The 23,668-nt window shown below is 44.4% G+C and overlaps 1 protein-coding gene across 1 annotated transcript; it reads left to right on the top strand.

The window, feature by feature from the left end:
* Positions 1-332: 332 nt before the first annotated feature.
* On the top strand, positions 333-22,954 carry MRPS18A (mitochondrial ribosomal protein S18A). The gene is given in 7 exon segments (XM_009283765.2): positions 333-387; positions 390-452; positions 600-631; positions 4,439-4,543; positions 11,552-11,675; positions 12,485-12,551; positions 22,147-22,954. Coding segments are annotated over 7 exon segments (573 nt in total). The 5' UTR covers positions 333-350; the 3' UTR covers positions 22,292-22,954.
* Positions 22,955-23,668: the final 714 nt, after the last annotated feature.

The following is a 23,668-nucleotide window of genomic DNA, read 5'->3' on the forward strand; positions in this document are numbered from 1 at the left end:
ACTCAGGAGCCGTGGCAGGAGTGTAACTCAGGCCTCCATAACACAAAGCCAGCACTACCTCTAGATTCATCTCCACCCCAAGCTGATACAAGCTCAAAAAAAACCCCAAACCCAAAAACAATAACAAAAAACCTTAAAACAAACAGACAAGCAAACGAAAAAATAAGGAAAACCACCCCAGGGAAAGATGCTGGGCAGGGGGATAACAGCCTCCCGCCTCCCTCCTCCTCCTCCTCCTCCTTTCCCTCAGGTAACAGGGGCGGGGGAAAGACGCTCATCAAAATGGCGCCGGCAGGGCCCGCCTTCCCGCCGGCGGAAGCGGGAGTGACGGCAGCGCTGGCGACGGCAAGATGGCGGCGCCCAGCCTGCTGCGCGGGGGCTTGAGGCGGGGGGGGTTTGGGGGGGTTGGGGGGGGGTGGGGGGGGGTCCGCCGGCCCGAGCCCTCCGGGAGGGTGAGTCCGGGGGTTGCCCTGCGCCCCGTTGCCTCATCGTGGTCGGGAGAGACGGTTGTGTTCGCTGTATTTCACCCTCTCCCCACAGAAATAGCTTCTTTTAGGCTGAATGGCTCTCATTTTGTTCTCTCATCTCTTTTTTTGCAGTTGTGGAGGTGACTGAAGGCAACACGACCACAGTAAGTCCCTGCACCCCTTTTCCTCAGTAGCTGCCCTTGCCGTCATTTCTCCCTCCTTCAGCCTCCCGTTGTGTGTGTGTCCGTGTCCGTCCGTGTGTGTGTCCCCCCCCCAAAGAAAAAAAAAAGGCAAAAGGGTCGCTTTTCTGCCTGAAAGACGTCCCAGGCTGTGAAGGCAAAACCAAGGTAGGAGTGCATTGCAAGTGCGGGTAAGCCAGATGGAGAGTTTGGCTGCTGAAGGTCAGGATCATCACCCTGTTGCTGGTGATGGGTGCCTCCTGTCAGAGCCACCCACGAGCACCAAACCCCTCGCTGCACCACTGGTAAAGTTGGAAGCCCTGACCAGAGGCATTCGGGACCCAAACCGCAAGAGGCAGTTCTTCAGGTGGGTTCTTTTCCTAAAGTAGTGATAACTTGGCATCGTCTCAAGTGTGGGCAGGCACAAAGGAGGTTTGCCCAGCGGCTTTGTCACTTCCCTGGGCTGACAATGTGATGTGGCATCGCAGGATGGCTCTGTGCCAGCTGTGTGCCACACAGATCGCTTGCCTTTGATCTGTGTTGTGTTTGTTAATCACTGTGTGTGCCATAGTGACTGCAGGTGATACAAAGCTTGCATCTTGTAATGCATTTGGTAAGAAAAAATTTTCAGTGGAAGGGGTATCATCAAAGGAAGACCTTAAATACTAAGGGAAAACTGCTCCTGAAAATAAAACGGAAGCTCTGAAGCAACTGGTAAAGAAGAGCATTTTCTCAGCTACAGTTTAAGACAGGAAGGAAAAGACCAAAGCAGTAGAATTAAAATTTTACTTAATTAACACTGTCTGATCTGTTGCACTTTATCAAGAGAATTGTAATTTTTTAGAAGAAGCACTGAAATTACTTGGGGGGGAGGATATTGCATTATTCTGCTCACATTACATATTCCAGTAGCAATCTATGCCTTGGCTGGAGACAGGTAGCACAGATATTTTGAAATGTGTAAATACAGCGAGGAGAGTGGAGCAGGAATTATTTGGGAATAGCTAGAAGACAGTGCCCTAAATGCTAATCTATATATACGTAAATAATAAGGAAGGGACAGACTTTTTTGCTTGCTAATGAAACGGACAAAACCTGGTTGTTCATGTCTTTGAAAGTCTGAGTTTCCTTCTTGTCGTATTTGTATTAGTGGACATTGTCATGTTTGAAACCTGAATGGAGCAGGTTACTTAGATACATAATATCAAATAGAATATGGCAGTTAGCAAGATCTCTAAGACTGTCAACAAAAATAAGTTTAAGGTGTGTCAGTAGGTGTGATGGAAAGTCTCTTTTTCTTCTCTTCAAGTGCCAGACTACTAATCTTTGCCCAGAGACCTGAAGAGAAGAGCTTGCAAGCATGCTCTGAAGTTGTTTTAACCAAAACAAGGGGGGAGCATGTACACCAACACAACATGCACAGTGGATTGCTGTACTTTGCACTCAGTCAATTTCAAAGGGGATGTAAATTATAATCGCAAAGTCCCAATACATTAACTGAGGCTTGAAATAAAAAACGTATGCATTGCAGTAGCAGAGCCCTTTAGAAAAATAATTCTTCCTGGCCCATTGTAGAAGCATAAGGGAGATTTGGATATTTCTACTGTATAGTATCCTAGCATCAATCCAGGATCAGTCAGTGCCCCTAGATGTAACAAATGGTGTAAATTGACCAACTAAAGGGCTGATGTGTTTCTCAGCATATCCTCTGGTCACTCCATTTATCCTACCAGTTCTACGTCAGTCTTTTCTGAATCCATCTTTCTATACTCACCTTTCTATGTGTCCTTGCTTTTATCAGTATTGAAGGAAGTGTTTGATGTGAACGAGCTGAATGAATCCAGAGAAATCTGGATTTCATCAGCATACTAAGAATGTAGAGCCCCTATATTCCCTCTTAGTTCTCTAACAGAAGAAGAATAACTGAGTGGGTTAACAATATGAAAGTCCTCAGTAGTTGGGGAATAATTGCCAAAAACTGTACGCTGAAATTTATCTCAAGAAAAATTGATGTTGACATAGCATTCTGAATCTTTATTAATTTCCAAGATGAAATTACAGTCAAAGTACAGTCTGAAGCCAGACTGGCAAGAATCAAGACCAGATACACCGGCTTCCCAGAAAATAACTTTACCAATGAACAGAAAATTAGATACTGGCCTATATTTTATATTCATAGTTACTTTTTTGTTTTTGTAAAACTGGCTGTTCTACTTGTGGGGGGAGGAATCTTACTTAAAAATTGACAATATTCTCTCTCTTTGAGATACCAAGATGCTTGAACTACAAATAACTTATCTATTTCCATTTTGCCATCAGTAGACAAGAAGGACAGAAATCCATGGTATAAAATAGTTCTGACAGTTCAGCTGGATGTCAGTGTCCCATACACACTTACAGAAAATGTCATGCTTTTCTCTTCCCAGGTTTTCAGGCAGAGAACCTGACGGTTCAGTCTAAATCAGTCAGCTTTTTTCTTAAAAGTAACATTGCATTCCACCCAGGGTTTCTTTTTAAACTCTCTGGTGCTTGCACTATTTGAGGCTGTCAGTTGGTGTTCAAAATCTGGTTTTAATCTTCATGTGACCAGAGGAAACTTCCAAAATATTTTGGAGAAAAAAATGGCTTAGTTTTATTCTCTTTTCTGTCCGTTCAGCTGCAATTTGAGATAGCTCTTGCTTCTATTCATAAGTGCTCAAAAAAAGACAAGCGTGCATTTCGAAAGAATTCATATTCCTAGCATATCTACATTTAGAAAACAAATTTCTCAAGTTCTTCCCACACACACCTTCGACATCTCTTTGCATGTTACTTTTGAGAAAACTTGAGTGTTAGATGTCACCACTTTGTAGTGATATAGAAAAGATTATAAAATGATCTCCTAAAGGAATTAGTCACGGAATTAAACTGGAAAAAATACTGGGGTATTAAAAAAAAAAAACACCAAACAAAAAAAAAGAAAAAAATACCCCTTGTTTTCTCACTGGCTGGGGGGTGGGGGGGAGACAGTCCTTTTTTAAATTTAACTTTTGTTCAGAATTTTCCCCCTGTTGGTGTTATAATCTCACAAGCCCCTGCATGTTTTGGTCCACAACGTGCATCTGCTATTCTGCGACACTCTCATATTCCCAGAAAAAATGTGTTTTAAAGCTTTCGGCTAAAGGGCCACTACAATTTCAAGGCATAGTGGTTCAAAGGAGTACTGCGATAAATGGAATTCAGGCAAATATGAGAACTTCACGCTGACACCCACAAACCCACAGACATCTCCTAACAGTCCTTTTTTAAATTTAACTTTTGTTCAGAATTTTCCCTGTTGGTGATTTATAATCTCACAAGCCCCTGCATGTTTTGGTCCACAACGTGCATCTGCTATTCTGCGACATTCTCATATTCCCAGAAAAAATGTGTTTTAAAGCTTTCGGCTAAAGGGCCACTACAATTTCAAGGCATAGTGGTTCAAAGGAGTACTGCGATAAATGGAATTCAGGCAAATATGAGAACTTCACGCTGACTGTGAACTAGTTTACATTTAGTAAGACATATATAATAATTTACCAAATCGTTCTCTATGCCCCTTGGATTTGTTCTGTTCCCCATAGTCTGTGTGTATCCAAAGTGCTTGGTATATCTATATATAAGCGAGTTGAATAATGCAGATACTGTTCCACTTACATCTGCGCAATATTGGTCAACGTGTTGTGGACTTGAGGAAAAGTATTCCTCAAGTCACGGGTGCAGGTAGAGGTCTAACCTATGCCTGATCATTATATCCTTTGAATTGTTTCCTAGATTGAAGGGAGAATTATAGAGGATGCTGAAACACCAACTCCTCCAAACCCCTCTGGCCAGTGTCCCATCTGTCGCTGGAACCTGAAGCATAAGTACGATTATGTGGTAAGTTTAATGAAGGAGAGTTCCCCCATTCTCATAGCTAGATAAATATTGCTCTCAGACCTACATACTGCACAACCTGCCCCTCTCGTCTTTTGCTGGGTGTAGTAAAGATAGTTAACTCCATCTCTGCTTCTCTTGGGTGTAACAAGAGCTTCCTACATAGTAATTTTTTGCCTTGGCTGATGGTGTTCCTGGGAAAAAGAAGTATGAGCTCATATCAAATAGGAGGTTTGGAATTATACACACGGCCATCTGATCTGAGAAGGCTATATATATCTTTTGTGCCCAGCTGCCTTTCAGCATTGCACTTCCAGGAGAATCAAACTGGAATGCAACGTTTAGTCAACTGATTCAGGCCTGTTCTAACTCCGAAGAGGCCAAAAGACTTGACTAGATCAATTAAATGTCTTCAAGCACTACAATTTCTCATTGGGTCATTGTCCACTAAGGTAATAACTGGTTTATGTAACTTTTAAAACTCTTGATGGGTATGAAGGAGAGCATATGTGTTTACATCCGTTGCAACAGAAAAACTAGGTTTGATTCAAGCTTTTTGCAGGAAATGCTAATGAGAAGTTTATTAACTAATGAGAAGATTACTAACACTAAATGTAGAGGATGGGAGGGAAATCCTGTAATGCTTTAAAACAAAAGTACAACAGTCAAGAACCCTTTAGAATAAGAAGCGTGAGATAGAAGATGCAGAATGTAACTTTACAAGAGGTCATTCAGACACAGAGTTTACAAAAGGACTAAGGGCCCCCTTGCAAGCTAAAAACCCAGTACTGGAATTAGAAAAGAAGAAAACCAGACAGGAACATGCTGTTACTAAGATAAGGCAACAGAAAACTCAGAATAAGTTAATGTCAATAGGATTAGGGCAAGAGAGATACAAATGCATCTGGAGGAAAAGAAATCTTTGTGAGGAAGAAAGTCCATTAATGAGAGGAGAAGGGAACTGAAAGCCACGTTGGCTGCAGAATGACTAAGCTGCTCGCATGCAGTCCTAGCGCGCACACACAAAAGAAAAATTATGTTTTAATATCTAGGTAGTAATGGCAATCTTGCAAATGTAAAACAACAGGAAAAAAACAGGTACAGAAATAACTTAAGCATTGAATTAGGTACAGAACAGCAGGCCTGGATTGCATGTAGCCCCAAGATCTTAAAGGAATTAGCTAACAAATATATTAGTTCACTTGCAGGATTTTTTTAAAGCATGAAAAAAATCCTAAGGAATCACCAGATGGTTTGAAAATAGCAAGTCAAATACCAAGCAGTTGAGAGAGAAATGAGAATGATGCTGATGATTACCACTTGGTAAATCAAACGTTGCAAATTCCAAGTAAAATGGTATCAACTAGGAGTAAAAACAAATAATCCGTTGGATAGGACTAATTATGACTCATGAATTATGAAGAACATGAGTACAGAAATAGTGCCAGACAAAATACTTGCAATTACCCCAGGCAGGTGAAACAACAGATGTGAGATGTAAATGAAATACCAGTTTAGTATCTTTCAAAGCCTGCGTTTCAGAAGTTGTCTAGGATCTGAGTGTTGTCAGTGATTCTCACTCAGGCTGGATGCAATATTAAACAGTGAAATAAGTTGGGGAAGGGACGTATTTAGTGTTCTCTGGTCTGGTTTCCCAACAGTCTGGGAAAGCTAAAAATACAATTAATTTGCAGATGATAATAAATTAGGAGAAATGGCGAATACCATTAAGGTATGGAAAGTACTACAAAACCAGATCATGTTTGTTTTGTGTTGCCCATGTTTGAATGCAGCGATTTCTTGTAACTTTTCTTCCTCATGGTTGCTGAATTGTGTTGTGATCAAAACAGACCAATCACTTACACTGGAAAATACTTTCTTAGGGTTAATATAGTTTTATGTGACTTTTAAATGCAAGGAGTCAACAGCATCATTAAACTGGGTAGTTCTACAGGTTTCCAGAAAGCATTCCGTGAGTCACACATTAACAGCTCCAGAGAAACTATAAACTGATGCTCAGGGATAAAATGAGCCATGGGAGCGAATTAAATCTTGGAAATTAATATGTAGACTCACTTTTTACTGTTGACTGTGGTAGAAGACACTGTTGCACGTAGAGGTAACAGTGCTATCAAGAACCAAAGAAGCAGTTTTAGACAATGTGATGCTGTAGCGTCTGAGTTCCGGGATTAGAAAAGTAGGCTGTTGGTCCCAGCAGACAATGTAAAGCGTGAGTCTTAGGTGTGTTTGCAGAGTGAACTAAGATTACGAGTTTTCTTCCACACTTCAGTTCAGTTTGATTCGTAAATCCTGATTTCTACTGTTCAGTATGGAGGCAAGAGAAAACCAAATGTGAGGAGAGATCCTGCAGCCAGAGTCTTGAGAATCATTGTTGAGATTGTTCCTAAGAAATTGTGGTCCCAAGAGACAAACTAGGAACACGTCCATCCTGGCTGTCATGTAGTTTTTGAATGCATATGCATCTGGCGTATATATATCCAGTACTCCTGCTGTAGAGCAGAGGAGAACCTGGACAAAAAGCTAAAGAGGGCAGTGTGGACTGGTACTTCAGAATTGTAGAAGTTTCTTACCTTGGTATTTAGAAGCATTCCTCTGTGGGGCTGATGAGAACTAGGAGAAATTTCAGTTCTGGAGCAGACCACCTCTTCTGCTTGAATAAGTCCCTTACACATTTGAATGCTTTGTACCAGTCATGAATTTTCAGGCTTTTAAATGTTAAGGTGAATAAAATCTCCCTTTTCTGCACAAAAGCACGCTCTGCTATTTTTCTTTGCTGCAGCAGTGATGAGTAGCAGAATCTTGAAATGCTTAAATAATAAAGTGCAGGCATTTAACTGTGTGAGTAATTACACAGTGGCACAATTTACTCACTGGTGGTTAATTGTCCTAAAAGTCTGTAAATGGAGAACAGCTATTTTTGTTAAAGATATAGCCTAGTTCATACAGCATAACCTATAATCTGTGCTTGGTAAGAGATCAGAATAGATGGATCACAGTGGTTCCTTTGAGATTGATAAGCTGAGATCAGTCAATTGCACAGAAGGGAAAGTGTGAGCTTTTTTGCTTGGGACGCTTGTAATTGGACTGAATGAGGCACTATGAAAAGGGAAGTGTTGAATTAGCCCCTGAGGGAGCTGAGTAATATGACCTCATAGGACTTCCCTTTTGTCATGTGCAACTAGCACAGTCTAAAGTAGTGGCATAATGAGTTACTTTGGCTGTCAGAGAACTGGGGGACCAATGTCTCCAAAGTTATTAATCAACTGAACAGGCATTGTGAGCACTAGCAGGTCATGATTCCAACCTGCCTCAGCTGTGGTGTGGAGGGCTGCAGTTGTCTTTGCCAGTTCAGTCCTTAGCCTCTGCTGAGGCTCAGGATAACAGAGCGTCAGGTATAAATTCCCAAAGTCTGTGGTCTGTCCATTGAAGCTGAGAACTCAGTTGATTTTTTTCATATCCATTGAAGATAATTTATTTTGGTCATTGTCAGGATGCAACTAGATTGAAACCTGCAATCCTGTTACGAAATGCCTGGAGAATGGTGTACAGCTTCCAGGAGTAAGGGAGAAAGGAAAAATTAGACTCTTGCGTTAAGTGGAAATAATGACTGGCAGACTTGTCTGATACAGCCCAGTAGTAATTTGGCTACACAGACAGAACTCTTCTTGTGGTAAATGAAGGTTTTAATGAATCGCATGTAACCAGTCAGGGATCCTGCTTTTCAAAGTGTCTGCGGATATTAAAATGCAGAGATGCCTCTGCATTTTGCTTGCCATCCATTCACAAGAACGTGCTGTACATAGTGTTTCATTTAGCAAGTTTATCCAGCCCTTTTAGAGGTGAAGGCTAAACTTGTTTTTCATTTTCCCCCTTACCCACTTCAAACATCATTAGCCTGAGTAGGCAGTAAATATGTCATCTTGCTTTGGCAGCAATTAGGGGAAACCAAACTGCAAGCTTTGCCTATTAGCCCTAGATTAATTCAATCCAAGTTGTTTTCATCAAATGCTGCAGATTACAGGGGTGGGAATCTGGGTCCAGCCTCATGGGAGCTGTCCAGTGATTAAAGTAAATCCGTGGTTACAGGCTTGGCTGTCCACTAGCACAAAATGTGAATTTCATGGAACATGACGGCACTATGAGAACTTGCCAGACATATTTTTTTCTTTGACCCACTCCACATACTTGTTTGCTTCCCTGCCCCATAAAGTTGGCTGTACCTGTCTGCTTTCTCCCTGTGGTAAGATGCATCCGTGCAAGTACTCTGGGAGAGGCACCTGGCCTGTTAACTGTGGGGATCTTCAGAACTGGACAAACCTTCTGTCGAGTGTGCAGCATTTTAAGCCAAATGGCATGAGCGTAATTTGGAGCTGCAGCGGCTTGGACATAGATGATTTCAGTTAAGAAATGACTGCCACACAAGGGTGTTGGTCAGTTGGTGACACTGTTGGCCAGAGATGATAACAGAGAACGGATTTTCCTGATTTTTTTCCACAGGGAGAAAAAGAAAGACTATCTTCCTTTGCTTCCCACCTCCCCCCTTTGCATGGAAACACTTGATAACAAGCCTGTGACTCCATGAGGCGTGGTGGTAATATGAGAAATCACTTGGACCACACACACCCTTCACAACAGCCTGTGGCCTACTTAGGCTTTCACGGCTGCAAAGACTGGAACAGCTTCAAACTTGCCATCAGCTCCCTTTTTCCCCTTCCCCACAGAGTCATGCAGCAGGCTAGTAGAAAAGTCTAGAAAGTTTTTCTCTTTCTAGGCACTTGGAGCTGAACATCCCTTTTTCACTTAGGGAAGTGATATGTTTGTGCTAAATGGCAAATTGAGCTGTTGGTGATTTGGAGAACTGGATGGCTAAAGAAGAGGAAAAAAGGGGATGGAGTCTTGCTCTGATTTCCTGAATCCAATCCAGTGCATTTCAGGAGTGGCCAAAAGTCAGTGCCCTTGGACTGTTTGGCTGGCCTCTGTCCAGTTTCCACCAACGCAGCTGGCACCAACTGGTCCCCTGGTTACTGTTCTCATTGGCAAGGCCATGCATGAGCTGGGCTGAGGACACTTCGCTTCTGTTTTAACCATAGATGGCCTCTCAGGAGCTTGCTGTTAGTTGCTCAGCTGTGCTCTTCTTGTTCTTTGGATACAACATCGCTCTGTATGGTGGTTGGTAAGTCATTTTGTATCAGTGAGAAGTTGCCTAACCTGCTGTGTTTTCAAAGGAGTTGGATCTGGAAATCAGTCAATACATTCATTGTAGACGAGTGGAGGTAGAAAGGAAGCCAGATAAGGGAAGAGGGAAATTGTGTGTCATCATGATACTAGTGAGGGTGGGATTGAAGGCAGGGAGGGGGAAGGACAAAAACAAACGACAAAACAAACAAAAAACCTCTAAATTTTGACTGCAACACTTGTATGACAGCATCTGTCAGAATCAGCCAGAAAGCCATGCTGAATTCCAGCAGCCCGCTTCAGAGCTGAGCTGGTCTGGTGCAGTGGGAGTGGATGTAAAATTCCTAGATAGCTAGGTTTTCTGAATATTCATTTTATATCCACTTGTGATTGTTTGCAAGGGCAATAGATGAAGCTAGGAATGCTCCAGGGAGCTCTTTGTAAAAGAGCAAAGATAGGGGGATGGGAGCAGGTCTGCAAATCTGTGAACAACAGGCAGAGTCAGGGTCACCCAATGTGAAAAGCAACAAGCACTCTTTGTTCTCGCCCGTTGCCCTAGTTGGGGGGGGATGTAAATTGCTGACATACCTGGTTTGAATTCTCGTTCTGTTGGGGTGCTCGCTGGCAGGTCCCTTCCAGCCTGCAGGCAGCCTCTGCATGGTCCAGCTACCTCAACTATGAACGTGTTTACAACAGTGGTGAAGTAAACTCTCAACCAGCAGCAAGTCTATCAACAGATGGGGAAAAAATAAGCACAGAGTCTCCAGAGGCCCTTTGGGCCAACTTATACTGATGTCAGCATGTCAAGGGGACCTGCCTGTATTGGCCTGAGGGGTACATTTGCAGTGGTGCTATGTGTGGAAATGCAGAACACGTACCTAAATACTGGGCTGTTGTACTATGTACAGTTAATGGGACACTTGTGCAACAGCTATTGCTGCTGTGTTTAAAAATTTGTCATCCCAGCTCTGTGATACTATCTGATCCTAGAGATCTCTTTGTTTTTATTAAGTGTGCTTTACATTTCTAGAGCTCTTAATTGGAAAGGTCAACAGCAGTGTAATCTAAATGATTCTTGAATCACAGACAAACCCTCGGCATGCTCTGAGTGCTCCTTCCAACCAGCATGGCTGTCAGAGCCTCACCTCATACACGCACAGTCGAAGGACTGAAGGCAGCAATTTATCCTATTAGGTCTTTCTCATCAGCACACATTCTTTTCTTACAAAAGCTTCTTCGTGCGAGTTCTTGGACCATTTCCCTGCTCTCCACCCCTCCAGAGAGACATGAGGGAAGTTCCACCATGGGAAACTGGATAAAAGTTTGAGGAGTAGATAGCAGAGAACAGTCATGCTCTGAGGGAACAAGGAGGGGGCCAGAGGTGATCTAACGTATCTGTGACCTTTAGGATAGCAGCTGTTGATGGCATTTCAAGTTGTGTAAACACTGTCCATCTGTAGGTCTTGTGTAACTGTGCCTGAGTACCTAGGACACATTATCTTAGCTAGAATCTTGGAGCAAGCAACAGTGAAGTAGCAGGGATTGCAGCTGACATAATGTGTTTACACTAGTGAAGTCAGGGGAAGACTCAGACCATCTGAGTGACCTTACTGAGCTAAGCTGGCAGGCAGAGTGACAGCAAGCAAAAGCCGCTTGTTGTCAGGCTGCAGCCAAAATGCGTAGGAAGGAATCATTGTTTTGTTTTGCTTTGTTTTGAGTTCTGTACGCAGCACGAGGGTCAGCACAACACCTAAGAATCACAGCAGTTAAAGTAGCTGTAGCACTGATGGTTTTGACCTTCTCTTGCTCACTCAGGACGTCTTGCTGCTGAGTCAGTTTATCCGTTCTGATGGAGGGATGCTGCCACGAAGGATCACAGGCCTCTGTTTGGAGGAGCACAAGAAGATTGCTGTCTGTGTGCAGATGGCTCACCGTGCAGGTACCTAGCCTCATCCTGAGACAACCCCTTACTGTGGGGTACCCATAGAACCCCTTGAGAGGGGTCTCCCACCCAATTAGTATAGCTCAGTGAGATGTCATTGTCCAGTCACCCATCAAACTTGTTAGGGTCCGAGTGCTGGGACAGGATGATGGACCAGAGACTACTTGTTCCACTTTCTATGTGTCTTGGCTCCTGCCTTGGCAGCAGATGTAGATGAGTCTACTGTTGCAGAAAGACCTGGGAAGTGGCTCAGTCTCCAGTAACTAATGATTAAACACCAGCTTCTGAAATTACTTGATTTAGCATAAGTTTGACTTACCCCATTAATAACATGCACCTGTCTGCCATCTGCCATGTGAAGACTTTTTTGCTTTACCCCGGGAGTGGGACCCAGGTTGACACAGTCAGAGTATTGTGCTGATCTTTATGCCTGGTACCTGAGTTGTATCCAAGTTAAATGGAATGAGAATTTTAATAATCAGATTTTCATCCTGGAGATGGAATCTGATGGGACACCAATGCCCTATGTCCTCTCAAAAAGCCTCTTCAGTGATCCCAAGTGGCTGTGTCTTTGGTGTGTATTTCCTCTGTACACCCAGCAGAACCTCCTAGCTTCTCTTTGGCTGGGGTGCAGGTTCAGCAATGACTAAAGATAAAATACCCTTTCTACTGTATTTGAGTTTTTGCTGTGCTGTCCCAGTAGGGATCTGGGTTGCCTGGCTTACGAGGTGTAATGTAACTTCTGGATGCTATAGAGGCAAGGAGGCACAGCAAAATATTCTCACGCCTTTCTTTTTCTGTTTCAGGTTTGTTGCCAAACCACAGGCCTCCACTTCCTGAAGGGCATATTCCCAAGAAACCCACGCTCAACAGGTGAATAGTCTTGCCTTTCCACATCTCTTTTTTTCAGGAATAGGTTGGAAGAGGAAAAGCAGTTCCTTATAACTGGGTAAAACATGCCTCAGGCAACAGGGCTCATAAAGAGTATTCATAGCATTTCAGAGAAGGAAAGTCTGTCACGATATTCTCTTGTCGGTCTTTTAAGGGCATCTCATTCAAACCATTTATCCACACAGGTTTAAACTGCCACACATGTTAGAGTCTGCTGTCCCTTCCTCAGCTGCACTCACCTTCTCATCACTAACACTCAGTAGGGTAGTCACAGGAGGATGCCACAGAGATGGAGTCACAGCATCACAGCGTAGCTGAGGTTGGAAGGGGCCTCTGGAGATCGTCTAGTCCAAGCCCTCTGCTCAAGCAGGGTCACCTAGAGCAGGTTACCCAGGACTATGTCCAGTCAGGCTTTGAATATCTCCAAGGATGGATCTTCCGTAGTTTCCCTGGGCAGCTTGTTCCACAGAACCCCACCCTCATAGTGAGACTGTTTTCTTACGTTCAGACAGAATGTCTTGTGTTTCAATTTGTGCCCATTGCCTCTTGTCCTGTCACTGGGCACCACTGGGAAGAACCTGGCTCCGTCTTCTTTACTCCCTCCCTTCAGGTATTTATAAACATTGGTAAGACCCCTCTGAGCCTTCTTTTCTCCGGGCTGATCAGTCCCTTCTCTTTTAGCCTTTTGGTGCCTGGCTCCCAACAGCAGGAGGGTGCCTAGGAGGGGTACCAGTAGTGAGAGGGGGGCTGAGCAGTCAGCAAGGGCCCATCACAAGCCTGTTCCCCTCTGCCTCATCCCCATTTCCCCCAGTCAGCGATTCGCCCTCCGCCTGCCCTTCCTGTGCAACAGGCTTTCTTCCCCCTCTCTGGCCTAAATGGCCCCTGGCCTTTGGTGGGCAAAGGGAAAGCCTGCGTCTGCCTCCTGCACTGTGCTGGGCGCTCAGAGGTGCTAATCCCCCGTTTATGACCTCACACTCTGTTTCCATGGGGATGTCAGAGCAGTTTATGAACCTCGCATTAGCAAGCCGTGGGGTTACCAGAGGCCATGGGGCTGTTGCTGGGAGAGCTTAGGCTGCAGGGCTGGGGGCGGCTGGAGACTCTTGCATTTCAGGTCTGACTCTCTGCAGTGGAGATTTGGGGCAAGCTTTTGGAAATGTCCCATGAATACTGGCAGGCTGCACACTGGGTATCAGTGAGGATCAAATTAGAGGACTCTACATTTGATGCACCCTGTAGCAATCAGATGCTTCAACTCTGAAAACTTCTTTCCTGTGTCTTACAAGTCTTTGGGACTCTTTAGTAGCTGTGTCTATCTAGCAGCTGTGGGGTGGAGCACATTATCTAGTTAGCATTCACATAGCAACCCTGCATAGCAGGTTGAGACAGGAAATGGTAAATCCTGTATCTTGCTGGAATCACACCAGGACTCCAGATCTAATGCCTCAACTCTTATAAATTGTTCCATAGACTTTTAGTGAGAACAAAGAACGGACACCTCCGGATACGTTCTACATGCAAGTAGGTGTGCTACACCTCTAAAATTAAGAGATGTAAATTGGAGATTAGTATCCAAGCCCTCCCTATTGCATTGCTAATCCCTCCCTACACCACCCTTGTTTTTCTCCTCCCAGCAAGGGAGAGTGGAAGCAGAGTTTAGAAAAAGAGAGCAGAGCTGTTGCTGAGGAGATGGAACAGCATTGAAATAAGCAGGCTTTGGGATCTGGATGGAGACAAGAGAATGGGATCAAGAAATCGGATTGAAAGTTTTGGTGGTGGGGCTCGAACTAAACAAGTGAGTCCCAGAGCCAGGATAGACTGCAGGGGTACTTGAGGAGTGTTCCCTTGGTCCCTCATGATACTGTCCTCTCAGCCTGCTGGAAGGGGGAAAGCTCTGTGTGTTGGAGCCTTGCGAAATCTTGGCCATTGCGGCTCTGTGAGAGTTTTGACTGTGTATCCCCACCTGCACTTCCCGCATTGCGCTCTGGAACAGTAGCTGGCACCACGTAAGGCAGGAGATACAAATTGCTTCTTTCCTCTAGCCTGAAGGGAGGACTGAAGGGTACCCACATGCTGAAAACATTCATCCAGTACTTACTTTGGGAATGAAGCCAGAGCTCTTATCAAAAGTTTCCCACATAAATGACTTGTCCAAGCTTACCTTGTCTTTGCCTCTGTACTTGTTTCTAAAGCTTTCTGTAAGTCCATAGTAATTGGGAAGCACTCAACCAGTGGTGCTGCCAAATGCAAGTGAGCTGGCGGGGGAGGACAGGGGCAGAATTGGGCTGGGACTTTTGAGTGGAACAAGCTGCCTTGTTCAGTGCCATGAGAACATGACCAGGTCATCCTCTAATCCTGTCTAGTGTAATATCAGTGCTGTGCACCTAACTTAGCCTGTCTTTTCACTGCGTTTGTGTCTGCTGGGTTTTTAAGTGTCAGTCCATGAAGGGATGAACAGGATGTACAGAGAGCCTATTGTAGCAGGCAGTACATTGCTTAGTTAAGTGACATATTTTTCCAAATCCTTGAGCTTCAGCTCTTCTTGAGATCACTGTATTGGCTGCTCTAGTCGTCTTCAGCTCTCTGCTTAAATGAGAGGTAACAGTGCCTTTTTGCACTGCTGCTGTAGCCCTGGGAATGCCAATGGGGAGAAACTGAGGTGCCCCATAATATGCTTGCGCCCCTTGTTAAAGCTCTTCCAAGACAGGAACACAGGTAATGTACATTCCTTAACATCAGTTTAACCAGCCCTTGTGCTCTCCACCTCTGCCTGCAGTGATGGCTTTTTCCATGCTCCACCAGTGGGTCTACTCCGAGTGTGGTGTTGAAATAATGCTCTTCTGCACCCCATCCCCTCCAAAATAACCCTCACCAGCCACACTTCAGGAGCAGACTGAAGTGCCCACATGGTAGATGCTGGAGTTATTGAATTACCACCAGCTTCTTGAGGGATCTTTAACCTCATCTGTGAAGGAACCAGGGATCCTGGGACAGCAGCTTGCCCATTGCTGTGCGCTGATGCTTGCAAAGGTGAAAGAGGCATCACCTGCTTTGCTGTGCAGCAGTCTGGTCCTCCTTGGTCGAAGGAAAGTAGTCATGCGGAAACAAGCCAGCGAACAGAGACAAACTTGCGTCAGGGCTGCAAACTGAGATGGATAGTTCTCACAGGTGGGCTAGTAGTATCCAGTATACTGAGACTTTAGTCTATTCCCAGTCACATGTCCTCCATTCCTGCTGTGTGCCCCTCACTCATCTGCACTTACTCTCTTGCCATCAGGAGCTTGCATTGCACGTGGAAAAAAGCTTTGCATACAGAAGACAGTTCCTGCTATACTGTTCTAAAATAGGAAGATGCAAGATGAAAAGAATAGACAGAGCACTGTAGAGGTGTATAGTCTGTCTCAAGTCTGTGACAATAAGCTTTGCCCTGCTGAAGGACAGCATTTCTCTGTTTTATCTGTACTTTTGTGTACCCCTTCTGCCCTGAAATTCCTCTCATTGCCCCCTGTAAGCAGTCTGTTGTCTAACTCTTCACTCTGAATTGAGAAATCTTTCACTTTTTTAAAGGAGGGACTTTGGAGAAGTCACTGTCTACTCCAGATGTTACCCCACATACTTCTATGAGAATTCCTACCATCTGGGGACAGAAAATCTTACACTGAGCTGAAGAATGTTTTGCTGATGGTAGAGCTCCTGACATTAGACTACACCATCAGCTGCTACAGTGACAGGACCAAGATGAAAGCCTAAGATAACCTTAGGGACTGATTCCACTAACACCACCTGAGACTGAAGGAGATTCATTGTGGGGAGTGTAACCTGAAGTGGGAGTCAGAGCCCAGCACCTCTACCATAATACAGACCTGAGCATTCACTTACTGCATGTAGACTCTGTGGATGTTCTGTAGTCCCAGAGCAGCAGCCCCTCCCTGGCAGAAGTCTGGCAGATTACTTCATTCGGATGAGCAATCCCTTTCATTTCTCTTCAGTCTTGCAAAGTTCTGGTTGATGCTCCCTTTGGCCAGGCTTCTTCCAAGGTTGTGTCAGTATTTTTAAGAGCAGCTTCATCTGCTGCCGAAAGAGGGACAAACCAGCCTGATGAAAAACTGCTTTGTCTCTGCTCTTTGCCCCTGAGATGATGTACAGGCCAGCTGCATAGGAGGAGCTCTCTGGCTCCTGGGCAAAGGTGCTAAGGAAGTACATAAAGAAGGGATGAGGAGCTCTGTTAATTTATACTTTTGAGAGCACCAGTAAAGCTGCTCCTCAGCTTTTCCTTGGCTGCACTTGTGGCTATCTTGGCCAGAATGTTTGGCCTATGTCACAGTCACCCTGTTTAAAGTGAGCCTGCTTCAAATACAGTGTCTGGCATGCACTGGCTATCACCTAGCTGAGGTTAAAATGTAACATGCCACTGTACGGAACTATCAGCAAACTGTCTTGTTTTAACAGAGGTCAGGGGTGCTGCCCTGCCGTTGATCTAGTGATGTGAAGTGTGGATTTATCATCCAGAACCCCTCTGCCTGCTCTGCCCCTCCAGAAGGTGCTCTTCTGGTGCTTACTCAAGAATGTTTTCCAAAAAGCAGAATCCCTGCTCTATTTTCTGAAGTGCTTTTATTGTCTCCATTGTATGAACTTTGGACATTCCCTCCTACATGTCCCAGATTTCTCTGCAGAGAGGTAAGAATTTCCCTGCTTTGCACTGGGTCGCTTGGCAGCTGGTCTCCCCCTACCCACCCCATCTCCTGATCCTGTTTCTACTACTGGAATGCAAGAGGAAGAGCAGAATGCTTTGGGAAGTAGAGGCCTGCATATCCTGCCTTGTTCTTGGTCATCCAACTGTCTAGCACAGTATGGGATCACCCATCCAGGATGTAATGTAACATAGAGGAGGAGATTGGTAACTGCAGAAGAAGGTATAACATGAAAGTGAAATGCCAGTTTGAGCCAAGCTGTGTGGTCCTGGGGGTGGTAGGAGACATGTGAGAACACCTTGTGGTCAGAATTCAACTGGGGAGCACTCCACAGCTCTCTCTTCTACTCCCTGCAGTTGGGACACTGTCCAGGTGAGACCTACCATGATATTTCTCATTTCTTGGACTTTAGTTCTTTGCCTTTTTGCTTTCTGCCTGATTTGTTTTTGACAGTGATAGCTCATGAATGTTATCACTTAACTGCTTTACTAGCTATGGGTGCTTTTGAAGAAATATGGCCATTGGAGTACCCACATCATCTATAAACTCTTGAGTCTACTGTCCTCCCCCTCTCTTCCATATCATTTGCCTGCAGAAATTAAACATGGAAAACCAATGAAGTTTACCCCCCGTTAACGCAGAATTGCTCCCTACAGTTCATTTTCTCATGTTTGGCCCAGTCTGGAGCTTTCACTGTTTCCAAGGGATGATTCCACAAGCAAATTTGTCTTGCAGCCAAGGATTGTTCCCTCATACTCAGCCTGAATTCTCCCTTTCATAACTTCCTGTGTTATCTCTGTGTCCATTTGTGCTCCAGCCTGGCATGTTCCAGTTAAGTGCTACAGAAACAAAGTATTTTCACTAGCCCATGAGGCTGAGGAAGTTCTCAGGGATTTCACCAGCACTGTGCAGAGTGACAGGCTGTTCTCATATTCCAGATTCATGTGTGTACAGGCCACCACACACCAGAACCGTTTGGGAAATGGTCAAGCACAGCTGCAGGTGAAACTTCTGTCCTTGCTTTCAGGAGTGGAAACCTGAATAGCTCAGCAGTTTTCTTTCCAGCATGGAAGTTATCACATGGACAGTGTGGACTAACACTTTATCCAGAACAGTCACTGAGTTCAGGCCAGCATCTAGATGCTCTCTTAATGTGAATATAGCACTCTTTTTCTTCTGGCAGGTCCAAAATATTGGTTAAAGCACAACACTGTGAAGTTGTTCCCTTTCTAAAAGGACTAAGGGATGTCACAGGTTCCCTGAGTCTGGGCTCTGTCAGCAAGAGGTGCTGTAGATTATGGAGTACTTGATTTTGAGTGCTCAGCTGTCACAGCATTTTCAGCTTCCTACTGGAAGAACAGAACTTGGCACAGATAATACCCAAGTCAATCCCTCCTCCATCACCTGAACTGAAGAAGTTGCTATGTGTTAGGAAAGAGGCAGGTTCCATATGAACTCCTCATGAATTACAAAGTTCTCAGGCTCTGTGGACACCTCTTGTCCCTGGGAACAGAATCTGCTTTCACTGCTATCAGCATTTCACTCCAGTAGCATGTGGTTTCTCTCATCTGCATGGAAGCTGCTGTGCATAGCATGTGAATTCAAAAGCAAAGAGAGCGGCTGCAGGTGAGCAAAGCCAAGAGGTGTCATGGGAAGGGATGTGGCAGGGAGGAGGCAGTCTTGCCAGTACTTTGATCGAGTGCTTCCTGCAGTCTGTAGCCCTCTGCCTTCTGCTCTTAATCCAAACAAAAGCCAGATTGAAAAAGTTCAGTGAGGGTTCAGAAGTTCAGCCTTGAACTGCACCAACATGGCCTTTGCTTGGGCTGCGTGCAGGACTGCAGTTGCCCCATGGGTAGGTCATTTCTCTTACACAGCACATGGAAGCCCTGTGCCTACTCCTAGGTGTTAAATGGCAGCCTTTGAGTGGGAAGGCTTTGGGGCCCTCCTACTCACTGAATAAAATCCATGGAAACGGACTTCCACGTGCCACGGAGATTTTAGGCAATTGCAATGACTGCAGGTGACTAACCACAGTTGTTTCCATCCTGTTTATATCTTGCCTTTTCCCATCAGGGAAATCCCACCAGGATTCCTGTCACGCTTTATCCAAACTACTCATTTGTGCAGCTGGAGTCTAGGGATTCTGGCTGTTGACCAGGATCCTACTGTATTCAAGGGGGCAAGCAGAGCCCCAAGGTGAGTTGCCAGTCCCCAGGATTGGCAGTTCTGTCCCTCTTTGTCCAGAGAGCTCTGCACACTGAGATAACAGGTTAGGAGACTGTGGACCAGCTGCATTTTGGCACCCACATGGAGGCTCTGTCCTGACAACCCTCAGCTGGTTGAGAAAATTCAGACTATCTGCCAGTGTGTGTTTGTAGGTTATTGTAAAAACTCCCCAAGACAAACCATGTGGTTGGATACAATGGAAAGTTGGGTGACTTGGCTAGAAAGGGGGGTACGCTACCTTACAGGGACAGCAGAGTTTGCAGAAAAGTCCTGTGTGCTGGGCTTTGAAGCTCTCGCATGTGAGTTTTGTGGATTGTTTTTACTCTCGGGGAAAAAAAAAAAATCTGTCTGTGAAACAGTAGGAACTGGGGTTAGTCAAAGAGGAAAAGGACCTTTGTAGACTGACTGCTCCCAGGCATCAGGCTTTTGCCACTGCTGAATCAAGGTAAAAAAAAAAAAAAAAGAAAGGAAAAAGAAAGAAAGAGGCAGCAAACAAAATAGGACAAGTTTGAGTTCGGGACAAAGCAAGTATTAAAAGTGCTAAAAGCAAATGTGCTCCAGGAAGGGAAAGCGTCCAAATGTCTGTTTCAGCTAACAATGAAAAGCCCCAGCCTGCAGTCCCCAAAGGAAGCCAAAAGCCTGGACCAGAGGGCTGGATTAGACCTGCTCAAAAGAGAAATAACAAAAGCTTTAAAATCAGGCCATTACTAAATCCTCCTTCCTATGCAGAATTGGGGTGTGCACTTCCAGCCCCCACACAGAAACAGAGGGATTTCTTAAAAAGCCACTGTCTGCTAAACCTGCACACAGCATTGATGTGTATCTCACATTCACACATTCACTTCTCTCCCAGTGAGATCATTTATTATCATGGGAGCACTTTCCCGTAAGCATGTGGACACGTGACCAGAACTGCACTTGGCACACTGATGCATTAAAAGAATTTGGGATTTTTTTCCTCCTTCGCTGTAAGTGCAGTCTTGCGATATCAAAACTTGCACTACAGACCTCCCCCTGCAGCAAGGGGAATGTGAGAAGAAGGACCTAGCCCCATGTGCCTGTCAAATACCCCTACAGCTTCTCCCAAAGGAGCTGCCTTGCCATGGTTCTTTGCCAGATTCCGAACTGGGGACCTGTGTTTGGACCCTCTGAACTCCCCTTGCATGTGAAATTAGAGACAGGAGAGTCTTTCCTACTTCCTGTCCCGATGTTGTGATGTAAGGGATTCCACTAATGCACTAGCATAACATTAAAGGTCAAAGGGGACTAATTTAATGCACGCATAGGAGAACAAGCGGCTGGACCTTGCTCTACGCCGACTCCCAAATCGCTCCTGCTGTTGCTTCTAGGTGTTTTAACTATCATAAACTCCTCAAAGCAAAAGCAAAGCATTTTGGAAGTGGCTTCATTTCAATGGCAGGAACCTCCAAATGCGATTGATTTTTCAATTTGTGCTGTTTGGGACTGCTGAGAAAGAAAAGTGCTAGGAAAATGGGCTGCTGTTATACAGTCTGTAGCTGCCTGGCATAGCAAGCTTTCTTTGTAGTTCTAAGGAATGTGCCAAATGCCTTCAAACAAATGCATTACATAGTCTCTGTCCAAAGTTCTTAATATCTCAAATTTGCACGATGCAAATAAAAGGTAACAAAGCTGTTCGGGGAGAGGATGCCTCATTGAAGTTACATTAAGACCATGGGATTACTCAACGGAGGCATGCAAACATCGCTGGACAAAGTTTATCAGTCTGTTCCAAATTCTAATTTGTTGGAGCATTGTTTGTGCAGATTATGCTAGGGTTTTACTTTGGATCTTTATTGTCTGAAAAGACTCCTCTTTCTCTAAGGACCTCTATTCGCCTCTCTACTGGTAGCAAAAGATTTAAAGCCTAAGAAAACTCCAGGCCACCCAGCCACAGCATAAGATTTCCAGTAACTGACTCTAGATCTGAAATCCCCTGCCTGTTTGCAAAGCCAAGTCTAAAACTTCAAATGGTAAAAAGCAGAGGATATTTGCCAGACGTTGCTCTGCACAGAGATTTGTAGTTGTGATGATAATTCCATTCTAGTACCTCTTACATTGTAGGTTCTGACTTCCTGCACCAGCAAGCTGCAATAGTATTGTACAGAGAATACTAAAGAAAATTTGGACATATGAAAATACAAGAGTAGGCCAGAAACCCATCCCATGCAGAAGAAATAACCGATTATCCTCTGAAAGTAAACAAATCCCTTTTTAGAGACTTTATTTCTCACAGAGTTTGGCCTTTGTAATTAGTTTACCTTATTGAGGCCAGCTGTTGCAGTAACACCTCCCATAGAGGCTGGATGCATTCAGTCTTGGACTTAGTTGCAATGAAGGAATTTGGCACTCCAGTTTAGCTACAGGTGGACAGCTTGCCAGCAGCCTGGAGACGACACCTGATTTGTAGGCTGGAAGTCAAGCAGGTGCCAGTGGGTTCAGTACAGAGTTGCAGCTTAGAAGTTCCAAAACAAACAAAAATTCCTTTCCAGTGGTCCCTTCTGAATTGAGGGAGCTCTGCTCACGATTATTCCTTCTATAAAGTATGTGGGGAGGCAAAGGCTACAGCGCCTGCTCCTGCTTCAGTTGGAACCTTTTCTCAGTGATCAGTCTCAAACTGAAATGCGTTTGTGTTGTTTTGACAGGTATCTGACCCGCTGGTCCATCAGAGCTGCAAAGCCCATCTGGAGGAGGGGCCCTAAGTGGTGCAAAAAACCCATGCCAGTCGGACACCCTTTGCTGAAGGATAATGTCAAATATACACACAAGCCTCTCTATTTAAACCACTAGTGGCCAGAACTGGCATAGTCAGTAAGCACAGCTGTTTTCCACTGTTCTGCTTCTTTTGCAAGTTTGTCAGTATCTCCAATTTTCTTATTCCAAAACTGTCATTAGTACTCTATATTGTCTCCAGTGAATGAGCTGCGATCTGCTCCTCTAGGAGGATACAAGATTCAGCAAAGCAAAGTTCAATGTGCAGAATGATTTGGAGAAAGCAGGGGGCAAAGACTTTTACCTCAAAGCCAGAAAGGATCTGAAGGCTCTTGTTTCATTATGGTCCACAACTGGGTTTGGAAAAGGATGTTTCCTTCTTTTTCCAGCAATGAATGGTGATTCCCCATTAACCTGTGTTTCAACTCAGATTTGCCTCATTTGGGCTTTTGTACCTGTGATACTGATGGAAGAAAAAGACTCCTGCAGCACTGTGTTTCCTTGGCAGTAACAGAAATTGTTCATGACTACTGAAATGAATTTTTTTAATAGTCTGTACTATGCATAATTTGCAGCAGAACACCTGTGGCAGTGGCAGACAGGCATGTGTGTGTCTTACATGTCCCCTTCAGGATTCCTAGCTTGTGCTTCACTCCTGGATCTAGCAAATACAGAATGTTGACACTGTTGATGACTTGGCCTGTTTTTTTCCCCTTGCAAATACATTTGCCATAAGTCTTCCATGTCAGTGATACGGCTGCTTCCTGGGATAGTTTGGGGCTGATAGATGTGCATGATTTTCCATCCTGTAACTAAAAGGTGGCACCATTTCTCTCTCTGTACAGTACATGTATGCACCTTCCACCTACTGACCACTGCTACTTGAGAAGTGCTACTTATGGGCCTGGTATGAAAGGCTCATTAAATTTATCAGGGTCGTTATTGCTTTGGCTCAATTTCTTTGATATTTATCTGGGGGCTACAAATCAACACAGCTTTTTTATGTACTACTATGCCACTTAACCTTGTACTGCTTTCATCAGAATCATCTGCTAATACCTATCAGCATGGACAGGAACAAAAGGTAAGGATAAACCCTATTACCCTGGAAATAAAATTAGATTATAATGGTTCTTTTTAGCCTTACTTTGTGAAATGGAAGCCCTACATTGAGCCCTTTGAGCTGGCCAAGATCTTTTTGCTTTGGGAGACAGAGCCAAGACTTCATTAACTATACTGAGATAAAATCTCTGGCTGACCGTCTCTATTTTATGAAGCTTTTAAACCTACAGCCCTTCAGAAGGGAAAAGATTTTTCTTTCTTCTCCTACATACAAAAGTTACTATGTCTTCTAGCCCAGGTAGCTCTGCTCAGTGAGCTTTACTAATGGAAAAGTCACTGGATTAAACCATTGAGATTAACCTGAATGAACACATTTTGCAAAAGACCAGGTGA

The sequence above is a fragment of the Aptenodytes forsteri genome, unplaced genomic scaffold (assembly GCF_000699145.1).
Source record: "Aptenodytes forsteri isolate BGI_AS27 unplaced genomic scaffold, ASM69914v1 Scaffold309, whole genome shotgun sequence".
Taxonomy (NCBI): domain Eukaryota; kingdom Metazoa; phylum Chordata; class Aves; order Sphenisciformes; family Spheniscidae; genus Aptenodytes; species Aptenodytes forsteri.